The 11,938-nt window shown below is 43.7% G+C and overlaps 1 protein-coding gene across 1 annotated transcript in view; it reads left to right on the forward strand.

The window, feature by feature from the left end:
• Positions 1 to 11,938, forward strand: part of LOC129708577 (tyrosine-protein phosphatase non-receptor type 22-like) — a 110,375-nt gene that overhangs the window by 94,411 nt on the left and 4,026 nt on the right. Inside the window, exons 17-20 of the mRNA XM_055654389.1 lie at positions 305 to 343; positions 1,228 to 1,316; positions 7,136 to 7,166; positions 10,973 to 11,053. Coding sequence (XP_055510364.1) covers positions 305 to 343; positions 1,228 to 1,316; positions 7,136 to 7,166; positions 10,973 to 11,053 — 240 coding nt within the window. The remainder of the gene's footprint in view (positions 1 to 304; positions 344 to 1,227; positions 1,317 to 7,135; positions 7,167 to 10,972; positions 11,054 to 11,938) is intronic.

Consider the following 11,938-nt stretch of genomic DNA (forward strand, 5'->3'; position numbering starts at 1 on the left):
CCTGACTCTTATATTCAATGTCCCTAGCAATGAAGGTAAGCAAACTGTGTGCCTTCTTTACCACCCTATCTACTTCAGTTCCTCCTTCAGTGAGCTCTGCGCTTGTACTCCAAGATCCCTCTGCACATCGGTGCTGTTAAGGGTCCATTAACTGTATACATCATCAAGGCCCTTTGTTTTAATTTTTCATCTGTACAAGAGTTTGGGGAGGAAACATAAAGGAAGATGAACCTGAATGCATTGCATTACTTATTTATGCTTTTATTTTACGTTTCTAAATTTACTCAAAATCTTTTTCCCACAGATAGGAAGACTGAATCGTTAGTACTTCCAATTACACTGAGTGAGTATACAATACAATCCAATACAATACCGTTTATTGTCATTTGAACCTCAAATGAAGTTCAAACAAAATTTGGTTTCTGCAGTCATACAAGAAAAGAACCCAGACACACACCAACATAATTTACACAAACATCCATCACAGTGAATCTCCTCCTCACTGTGATGGAAGGCAAAGTCTTGTCTCTCCCCTGCTCTCCATTCTTCTCCTGATGTCAAAGTCAAATCAAAGTCAAAGCCCCTGTCGGGCGATGGCAAGTCCCGCGGCTATTTAAGGCCGCTGGGCGATGCAAAGCCACGCTCCGCGTCTTAATGTTGGAGCCCCCGGCAGGTGCTGGCAAGTCCCGCGACCTTTAAAGCTGTGCCGGGTGATGTAAGGCCCCACTCCAGGTCATTTTCAACCCCGCAACTCGGGGCAGGAGAAGTTGCCGTTGCGGGAGCTCCGAAAAGCGGTCTCCCACCAGGGACCCGCGAGCTCCCGATGTCACCGTCCACCGGACCTGCGGACGTGCATTTACTCTTCTTCATGTCTGCTTCACCCCACATTTATTGTTGTATGCATGTTTACACTAAATTAAGCTGGTCAATGTGCAATAACTGCGATGCAGCCTCACTGTCAGTGATTCACCTGATCTGTATCCCTGTGGCCGCTCCACATGCTTGTGTCTTCTGCGTTTCCCTCTGTATTTACTTATAACTTTCTGCAACCATTGCCATAGTATGTTGCCCTGAGCTTCTCAATGGGCCTTCCCACTGGTCACTATACTGACTATCCCTGTGTTCCGTCTAATCCCTGGTGAATCCTTGGTGTCTGCTGGGATTCTTACTGAAGCCTTTCTGCACCTTGTTTCTTAAATATTGAGTTTTACTTCAATCTGTCCACAGGTTTGCCACCGTCTGACAGAGCTCCCTCTCCTGAGATGTACAATCCCAGATCATCACCTGATCCCAATAAGGCCTTTGCGAGGAGCAAGGTAAGAAAGGTTCCTTCTGTTCAGTGAAGACATTCAAGGCATTTCCAGCAGGTACCCTGTTATCAGAATAGGGCAAACGCAAGCAGTGGGACGGGGCATTTGGTCTGTATGGACAAGTTGGGCAAAAGGCCCTGTTTTCGTGCTGCACGACTCCATGACTCCAACTGATAATATTTTATTTACAGCAAAGAAAAAACAGTGACGTTTTACTTCCCCTCTATATATGGTTTTGATGAAGTTCATAAGTTCGAGGAGCAGAATTGGGCCATTCAGCCCATCAGGTCTATTCCACCAGTCAATCATGGCTGATCTATCTTTCCCTCTTAACCCAATTTTCCTGCCTTCTCCCCATAACCCTCAACACCTGAACTAATCAAGAATCTACCTATTTCTGCCTTAAAAATATCATTTTTTAACAGAAATAGTTAGTGTCAACAAGCAGCATTTTGGGGAAGTATTTTGGAGAAATTGTTTTTAGGAAGTGCATTGTGAAATCAGAAATGACCTACATTTAAAGAGAATTTTGTAGTATTAAACTTTCATTCAGATGGTTAATGCTAGTGATTGATTCAACATGAACCATCTCCTTCACCTCACTCCGACCAGCAACCCCCCAATGACATGTTTTTCTATTCCTTTCCTCGTTTATTTACTTAGCTTCTGTGACTCATGTCTCATCTTCGTAGCCTGTTTCACTTCCATTGCCCCAATCTACAACGTCTTTGTGGAAGTTGACATGACTAAACACAACAACACCTTGAAAGTGGCCATTTTAAAGTAGAATCATTTATTGAGACATTTGTGAGGTAAAGTGTTTTTTGATTTTTTCCGATGATTAATACGACACTCATCTATTTCCAATTTAGCAGTGTGGAGTCTAAAAAGGCAACAAAATCTCAATGTATCTACGATGCCTTGTCCATAGTAATCACACCACAAGCTGAACTGTACTGGTGTACAGATTCTGATAGACGAGTAATCCTGGATATAAATTTGAATTTCATTATACAGATCTCATTATGCCTGAAAATAAAATAGCAATCTGCTTTCAGAGAAAGTAACCTTATGTCCTTGACCAAAATAGCTTTTTATCCGACTCCAGTTTCATACCTGCATTGATAATTCTTAACAATTGTTTCATTTCAATATATTCTCTGGTTAACTGTTGCCAAATGAATCTAGTCACAGCCATCTATGGAGATATTGTTGCTGATATTATTAACAGTAACTTAAGCAATAGACGGCTTGCTACTGTGCTGTTTGGGATCCAGACCTTATTACTCATTTGATCTAAACATGGACCAGAGTTCAATTCTAGGGGAGATGTGACAGTGTACGTTTTGGTATCAATGCAGCATTTGGCTGAATAAGACTTTGAAGAGCCCTGCTAACTCTGAAGCAATGGGGGTAAAATGCCAATGTTTGGAGTCATGCTGCCTACAAACGAACATGGTTATGCTGGTTGGAGGTCAACCTTCAACACCCCAGGATATCCATGCAGGGCACCACTGCTTCATCCATGATCATACTTCCATTATAAAGGGATGCTCATTGATGATTTGTCCATGCTCATTTATTAGCTGCTCCTTAGAGAATAAAGCAGTTTGTGCTTTCATGCGGAAAGACCTTGAGAATCTCGAACTTGACAATCTACATGCATGATAAATGGAAAGCCGTGTTTGTACCACACTAGTACCATGTATAGACCGTATTCAAGAAGAGAGAGGGGGGAATGGTGTCCGCTATTGCCGATTATCCATTATAACCAAGTAAGGTATTATCGTTGTATGTAGTTGATCAAAGAACTACTCATGATGGTTAATACAAAAAGTGCTGGAGTAACTCAGCAGGGGAGGCAGCATCACTGGAGAACACAGATAAATATGTTTGGGACCCTTCTTCAGACTGATTCAGTCTACTCCAGAGATTTGTGTCGTTTGACCTTAAAACTAAGCACCAATGCCGTGGTCTGCACCAGCGAGCAATTCTTCACCGGTTCACACTGTTGTTGTTGCACCTCACACTGTAGCCCTGGGGACAGCGCTTTCTTCAGGCTGCTACCAATGACAAGATGCGTTCATTGGGGCTTCCTCTCTTCTTACCAAGGTGGAATAAGTCGGGGACTGGGGGAGTCAAAGGAGGAGGTAGTGGTGGAGGGGAGGGAGGGGCGTGTGGTAGAGAGGACAGAGCGACAGGAGGAGGGGGTGGCTGTCAGGCGGACATAATGAAGGAAGGAATGGTGGAAGGAAGGTGCACCTTGCAAGATGGGCGGGGGGGCCTCAGAAGCTTGTGCTCTAAGCAGTCGGGGAGGCAGTGTGAGTTGAGGTCTGTCCACTATAGCCAAAATCCATTATAAAAGAGTTGTTAAAACAATGGTTTACTGTGTATATAAATTAGTTGGACGTACATGTAGACTGGACAGTTAGCAAATTTGCAGATGACACTAAGATTGTTAGGGTCGTGGACTGTGAGAAAGGCTGTCCTATGTATACAGCGGGATATAGATCAGCTACAGAAATGGACGGAGAAATGACAGCTGGAGGTTAATCTGAACAAGTGTGAGATGTTGCACTTCCTCTCCTCTGACTGATGTCCGGGGAGGGGGCGGGACAAAGATAGAATGTAGGCGGAGACAGTAAGACTAGTGGGAGAACTGCGAGGGGATGGAGAGAGAAAGCAAGGGCTATCTGAACTTAGAGAAGTCAAAGTTCATAATATGGAGGCTTTGGAAAGGGGTGTAGAGGTGACTGGGCCTATATGGTGTTGAATTTAGGGAAATTAGAATTGATCTTATTGATACGTACAAAATTCTTATGGACCATTTCAGATGATGTAAAGTTGATGTTTCTAAGTCAGTAACTAAGGCAAATACTCGGAAAATATGGGAAAACCTATTCACAACATAGAGAGTCACGGAGTCGTACAGCGTGGAAACAGGCCCTTTGGCCCAACCTTTCCACGCTGACCAACATGCCCCCATCTACACTAGTCCAACCTGCCTACGTTTGGCCCACATCCCTCTAAACCAATCCAATCCAAGTACCGTTCCAAATGTTTTTTGAAACATTGGGGTAGTACCTGCTTCAACTACCCCCTCCCATATGCCTTTGTGTAAACAAATGTTGCCCCTCTTGATTGGTTGGCTAGGCGGGGGAAGGAATGATTGATGGAATTTCATACAGAGAAATGTGAGGTGTTGCATTTTAAAAGTCTAACATGGGTAGGACCTACACAGTGAATGGTAGGGTCTTGGGATATGTTGTAGAGCAGAGGGATCTGGGAGTGCAGGTACATAGTTCATGGAATGAGGTGTCACAGGTAGACTAGGTGGTCAAAAATGCTTTTGGTACATTAGCTTTCATCAGTTAGAGTAACAAGCTGCCAGAGAGGGTAGTTAATGTAGGGACTATCGCAATGTTTATCGAAGCAATTAGACAGGTACATGGATAAGACAAGTTTAGAGGGATATGGGCCAAACGCAGGCAAGGGGGACTAGTGTAGATGGGACATTTTGGTAGGTGTGGGCGTTGGGCCGAAGGGCCTGATTCCACGCTGTATCCTCTATGATTCTAAATGTGAAGGTCTCGGCACATTAAGTAACCACAATCAGCACGTTGGCCTTCACCATTCAGAGTATCGAGTTGCATGTTGCAGTTGTGTAAGGCGTTGGTGAGGCCGCATTTAGCATATTGTTTTCAGTTTTGGGCACCACATTAAAGAAAGATGTTGTCGAGCTGGAAAGGGTGCAGAGAAGATTTGCGAGGATGTGGCCAGGACTCGAGGGCTTGAGCTATAGGGAGAGGTTGAGCTGGGATGCTATTTCTTGGAGTGCAGGAAGACGAGGGGTGATCTTAAAGAGGTGCACCAAATCATGAGACTAATAGATCGGGAATCGAGGACATGGGTTTAAAGTGAGGGGAGGAATTTATATTTCTGACAATATCATAACTCATAGAGCGTGTAAATAGATTTTTTTCAAAACTAACAGCTCTGTCCCACGGTACGAGTTCATTCTAGGAGCTCTCCCGAGTTTAAAAATAATCAAACTCGTGGTAAGCACGGAGAATGAACATAGCGGGTACGTCGGAGCTCGGGGTCGCTTCTCTTAGCGCTAACGGCAGGTACTCGGGAAGACTCGCTAACGGCAGGTAAGCACGGGAAGACTCGTGAAGAATTTTCAACATGATGAAAAATGTCCACGAGAGCCCCGAGTACCGACGAGTGGCCATTACCGTAAATCTCCGAGTTCGAATCAGGGAAAACTCGGGAGAGCTCTTGGAATGAACACGTACCGTGGGACAGGGCTTTTACTTTCCCTACCCGCTGGTTGATTAACCATGCATCTTGTACCCATGCCTTCAGATTGGTGACACTTGCCAGCGAGCAAGATATCCATGTGTCCGTGCATCACCATGCTTGTGCATAAACTCAACTTAACTTGAACACGATTGCTTTTATGCACTAATAGTATTGTACTTCTTATAGCTACTCTATTCAATTCCAGCAGGTGGCGCTTAAGCCTAAGGATTACATTCATTTCGAGCAGCTGCAGTAACTGGGGTCCATTCAGCCATTGAACCTCTGCTGCTACAGATGGCTGAATTGTACTGCATGGGCATTTTCTTCACCTCTCTTCATGTGGCAAACACCTGACCCACCAAACACCTATCACCCATTCCATTTGACTTAGGTGCAAGGAGTGTAGGAAGGAACTGCAGATGCTGGTTTACATCGAAGGTTCATGATACACACAAAATGCTGGAGTAACTCAGCGGGACAGGCAGCATCTCTGGAGAGAAGGAATGGATAACGTTTTGGGTTGAACTCTTCAGACTGAGAGTCAGGGGAGAAGGAATGAAAAGGTACAAATGACAAATTAAAGATATGCAAAAAGAGTGATCAAACCCAGCAACGATGCAAGGAATGTCATTGTTCTGTGGGAAGGTGATAATGAGTAATACAAACAGTAAACTCAGCAGGATAACAGTGAAACAAGGAGAGGAATGGAGAAAGACTGGGTTGTAAGCTGCCCTAGCGAAAATGAGGTGCTGATCCTCCAATTTGCATTCACCTATTCCTTTTCTCCAGAGATGCTGCTTGCCCCTCTGAGTTAATCCTGCTTTTAGTGTCTATCTTAGGTGCAAGGAGTTCCATATATCCATCTTAAGTGTGAAATTCTACCTCCGATTTCCTGAATAGTTTGTTCTGGAATCCTTTCCCATCCCACAGACAGAGGAGGTAGTTTCTCTGGTTTTGTTCCAATTGCAGGCGTATCCCACTCGAAAGACCTTGATCATGTCAATCCTGTGAATTAGTGAGGCCAAACATGCTGCTCAGTTCTGCATTACATCTGCCTATCCAGCAGCCTTTTTAAAGCCATATAAAAAATCTCCTCAAAGTATGCCTAGTTTGAAGACGTCCCCTCATGTCGCCAACAGTTCTGTGAGATCCTCTCTCATTGCTCCACCTGTGATAGTCTTGCCTCTCCCCCTTTCCAGCTTCATTCTCTCCCCCATAATCAGTCTGAAGAAGGGTCCCAACCCAAAACATCACCTATCCATCTCCAGTGATACTGTCTGACCCACTGAGTTATCCCACCACCTTGTGTCCTTTTTTGTACTCGAGTTACCTTAGATATTTCAACCAACAACTAACATTCAGTTCTTGCTTCTGTGAAAGAATCTCCATTTAGAGGTTGTCCCTTCATTTCCCAGGTTTGTTTCCTGGGGACAGTATGCAAAATGGTAATAAAGTTGTAATAATTCAGATTGTGCCAAACTAAATTGTAATTCTCTCTCTCTCTGTATCTTCATCTGCAGAGTATGAAAATTTTACGAAGTATGAAGAAAAGTGAGTGGATTGTCTTTTCATGAACAACATTAATATATTTAGATGTTATCATGTGTAATTACTGTAATAAGATCATGTGCAATCACAGCAAGGAAGAGGCACAAAATGCTGGAGCAACTCAGCGGGACGGGGAGAGTGTGAAGGGTCTCGACCTGAAACGTCACCCATTCCTTCTCTCCAGAGATGGTGCCTGTCCTGCATTCCCAGCTTTTCTCCAGCATTTTGTGTCTATCTCAGCAACACCAGTCTTCCCACAGAGGCTGGCTGAACCACTGTGTTTCTAATGCATTGGTTTTTTTTAATTAGAGATGTTTGCTAAACAGACATGCTATCAACAGCTACGACAACAGCTATGGCTCAGCCAACTTTATCAGGATATTTCACTCCATTTCAAACACCATGGGTTCCAACAAAACCCGACCTAAGCATAAGCTAGATTGACACTCCAAATGTGTTAACCACTGTTATTGTCTTGTGGATGAGGCATTAACTCCAATCCATATAACCATATAACAATTACAGCACGGAAACAGGCCATCTCGGCCCTACAAGTCCATGCCGAACAACTTTTTTCTCTTAGTCCCACCTGCCTGCACTCATACCATAACCCTCCATTCCCTTCTCATCCATATGCCTATCCAAATTATTTTTAAATGATACCAACGAACCTGCCGCCACCACTTCCACTGGAAGCTCATTCCACACCGCCACCACTTCCACTGGAAGCTCATTCCACACCGCTACTCTCTGAGTAAAGAAGTTCCCCCTGATGTTGCCCCTAAACTTCTGTCCCTTAATTCTGAAGTCATGTCCTCTTGTTTGAATCTTCCCTATTCTCAAAGGGAAAAGCTTGTCCACATCAACTCGGTCTATCCCTCTCATCATTTTAAAGACCTCTATCAAATCCCCCCTTAACCTTCTGCACTCCAGAGAATAAAGACCTAACTTATTCAACCTTTCTCTGTAACTTCGTTGTTGAAACCCAGGCAACATTCTAGTAAATCTCCCTGGCGTCTTGTTCCATAGCCATTAAATATACTATAGAGCTGATTGTAAAACGGGATTGCCCGAGTGACCAGATCAATATTCCTCCGTCAGGATTATTAACCAAAAATACAATTCAATTCTGTTCAGTTTTAATTTCAGTAATATTTGATTGGTGGTAATCTCATTTCTGAGTCAGAAGGTGTAAATGGATCATGTTGGTCGGCATGGGCAAGTTGGGCTGAAGGGCCTGTTTCCACACAGACTACATTACTCTGACTCTAAAGACTGATTCCTGGGATGTCAGGACTGTCTTATGAAGAAAGACTGGATAGACTTGGTTTATACTCTCTAGAATTTAGGAGATTGTGAGGGGATCTTATAGAAACTTACAAAATTCTTAAGGGGTTGGACAGGCTAGATGCAGGAAGATTGTTCCCGATGTTTGGGAAGTCCAGGACAAGGGGTCACAGCTTAAGGATAAAGGGGAAATCCTTTAAAACTGAGATTAGAATAACTTTTTTCACACAGAGAGTGGTGAATCTCTGGAACTCTCTGCCACAGAGGGTAGTCGAGGCCAGTTCATTGGCTATATTTAAGAGGGAGTTAGATGTGGCCCTTGTGGCTAAGGGGATCAGGGGGTATGGAGAGAAGGCAGGTACGGGATACTGAGTTGGATGATCAGCCATGATCATATTGAATGGCTCGAAGGGCCGAATGGCCTACTCCTGCACCGAATTTCTATGTTTCTATGTAAAGTGTTCGGCCCAGAGGAATAAAAATTGTAGGTGCAAGAGTGCTGGAGATGTCATTTCCTCAAATTAGTTATTATACCAGGAGCTGACCCTCTCTCTCTCTCAAATAGTTTCATAAAAGATTCAATGTCACAATTTAAAAAAGAACGGGGATATTCTTGAGGGTGTCCTGGATAAGCAACATCATTAAAACAAACTGCAACATAAAGCTGCTGCCTCACAGCTCCAGCATCATAAGTTCAATTTTCACCTCCAGCGCTGTCTCGAGTGGAGTTTGCATGTTCTTCCTGTGAGCACACGGGTTTCCTCGAGGCGTTCGTTTCCTCTCACATCCAACACACACTCATGGTAATTGGCCATTGTAAATTGTCCCGAGTCTGTTAGATGAATAAGGGATGTTGATGGAAATCTGGGAAGAATGAAATAGGATCCGTGTAAAGGTTAGCGTTTTACTGTCAATGCACAGACTTAGTGTACGAAACAGCCTGTATCTCTCTTTGATTTTATCATCTATAAATTATCTGATTGTTATTTGAGGGAAATTTGACGGTGTTCCCAATTACAACAATGGATAGGCAGAAAAGTTCGATGATTGTAAAATATTTGAGCCATTCAGATATTGCGAAAAACATTTCATAAAATTGTCTTCTTTTCTTTAAAATGGTAATCGCTAGTTTGGTGTATGAAAATTATTACTTATCAGACCGTATATAATAAATGTAGTTTTGTGTGCTTTAACCATAATTTGCCAGCATAGAGATTGCTGTCAACCCAGGGAGTGATCATTAGTGGAAGATAGACACAAAATGCTGGAGTAACTCAGCGGGTCAGACAGCATCTCTGGAAGAAAGGAATAGGTGACGTTTTGGGTCGAGACCCTTCTTGAGACTGGGAGTTAGGGGAAAGGGAAACGAGAAATATATACGATGATATAGAGAGATGTAGAACAAATAAATGGAAACATAGAAAACTAGGTGCAGGAGTAGGCCATTCGGCCCTTGAAGCCAGCACCGCCATTCAATATGATCATGGCTGATCATCTAAAATCAGTACCCCGTTCCTGCTTTTTCTCCATCTTCCTTGATTCCTTTAGCCCCAAGAGCTAAATCTAACTCTCTCTTGAAAACATCCAGTGAATTGGCCTCCACTGCCTTCTGTGGCAGAGAATTCCACAGATTTACAACTCCCTGTGTGAAAACGTTTTTTCCTCATCACAGTCCTAAATGGCCTACCCCTTATTCTTAAACTGTGACCCCTGGTTCTGGACTTCCCCAATATTGGAAACATTTTTCCTCCATCTAGCCTGTCCAATCCTTTAAGAATTGTATATTTTTCTATAAGATTTTCCTCTCATCCTTCTAAATTGCAGTGAATTCTGAAGAAGGGTTTCGGGCCGAAACGTTGCCTATCTCCTTCGCTCCATAGATGCTGCTGCACCCGCTGAGTTTCTCCAGCATTTTTGTTTACCTTCCAGTGAATACAAGCCCAGTCGACCCATTCTTTCATCATGTCAGTCCTGCCATCCTGGGAATTAACCTGGTGAACCTACACTGCACTCCCTCAATAGCTTGAATGTCCTTCCACAAATTCGGAGACCAAAATTGAACACAATACGCCAGGTGCGGTCTCACCAAGGTCCTGTACAACTACAGTAGGACCTCCTTGCTCTGAAGGGTATGCAAAAAAGTAATAATGATAAAGGAAGTGGTCCATTGTTAGCTGGGGGCTGGGTGAAAACTAGTTATACAGACAATGGAACTCACCAGAATGACAGTGAAACTAGTACAACGGCTCGGGTGGGTAGGGATGGAGAAAGAGGGGATACAAGGGTTACATGAAGTTAGATCAATCATATTTATACCTAATTCTGCCTAAGCGAAATATGTGGTGCTGTTCCTCCAATTTGCATTTGGGTCTCACTCTGACAATGGAGGCCCAGGACAGAAAGGTCAATGTGGGAATGGGAAGGGTAGTTAAAGTGTTTGGCAACCAGGAGATCAGGTAGCCAAGCCGCTGGTGGACATAGCTAATGTAACATTGCATATCTCTCTCTCTATGTGCCCACAGCAATAAGTGGTGGCTCTTCACCATCCAGGACTGCTGTGCCGGAGCCAAGCCCAGAACACAGTCGCTTCCTTCCGAAATTTGGTGAGTTATTTGCTCTCAACAGAAGCTGTTACTTGGTGCCCACCACCGTGACCGTGACCACGACATCGACCCATCTGTTTATGAAATCAATTGGTTCCAATAACTTGGATGCACATGCTCAATACTTCAATTGAAAAGCCGAATGGATCTACCATTTCCAAAAATTTAAAAAAAAGAACATTCAAAAAGTATTCATGGAAACATTAAGTATTTTAAATCAATAATTTATTCCCATCTTTATTCACCCTTTGAGAAATTAGGGGTCAGCAGATCGTGCAGTGAAGATTGACACAAGGAACTGCAGGTGCGGATTTACAAAAAAAGACACAATGTGCTGGACTAACTGTGTGAAGGTGTTCTCTTGGTGTTGTTGGCCAAACAGTTTCAAGATTTGACCAAGGAATGATGGAATAACATTTAGCACATTTCCAAGCTGGGATGGCATGTGACTTGGAAGCAAAGCTCAGGACTCTGTTCACTGCTGGCAGTGAAGCTTTTGAGTTTGCAAATTGTTGACAAAGACGCTTTGTTGGGTTGTCGCATAGCATCCAGTGGATAGTGCACAATACAGTCCCAAATGGAATGAGGAAGGAAATCAATATCAATTAAATCAGGGCAGCACAGTGGTGCAGCGGTAGAGTTGCTGCCTTGCAGCGCTAAAGATCTAGATTCGATCCTGACTACAGGTGCTGTCTGCAAGAGCGGAACTCTCTATCAAAACATGGAGGGGACGGGGGACACAATTTTTTGGCGGCCACGCGCGCATACGCACACTCACACACACGCGCGCGAGGCTTCGGAGGCTCAATCCAGCGCTAAAAGTTGAGATTTTGAAATCGGGATCACAAAAACTTGGGGGGGATGTCCCCCACCTCTCAAAACATG

The sequence above is a fragment of the Leucoraja erinacea genome, chromosome 24 (genome assembly GCF_028641065.1).
Source record: "Leucoraja erinacea ecotype New England chromosome 24, Leri_hhj_1, whole genome shotgun sequence".
Taxonomy (NCBI): Eukaryota; Metazoa; Chordata; class Chondrichthyes; order Rajiformes; family Rajidae; genus Leucoraja; species Leucoraja erinaceus.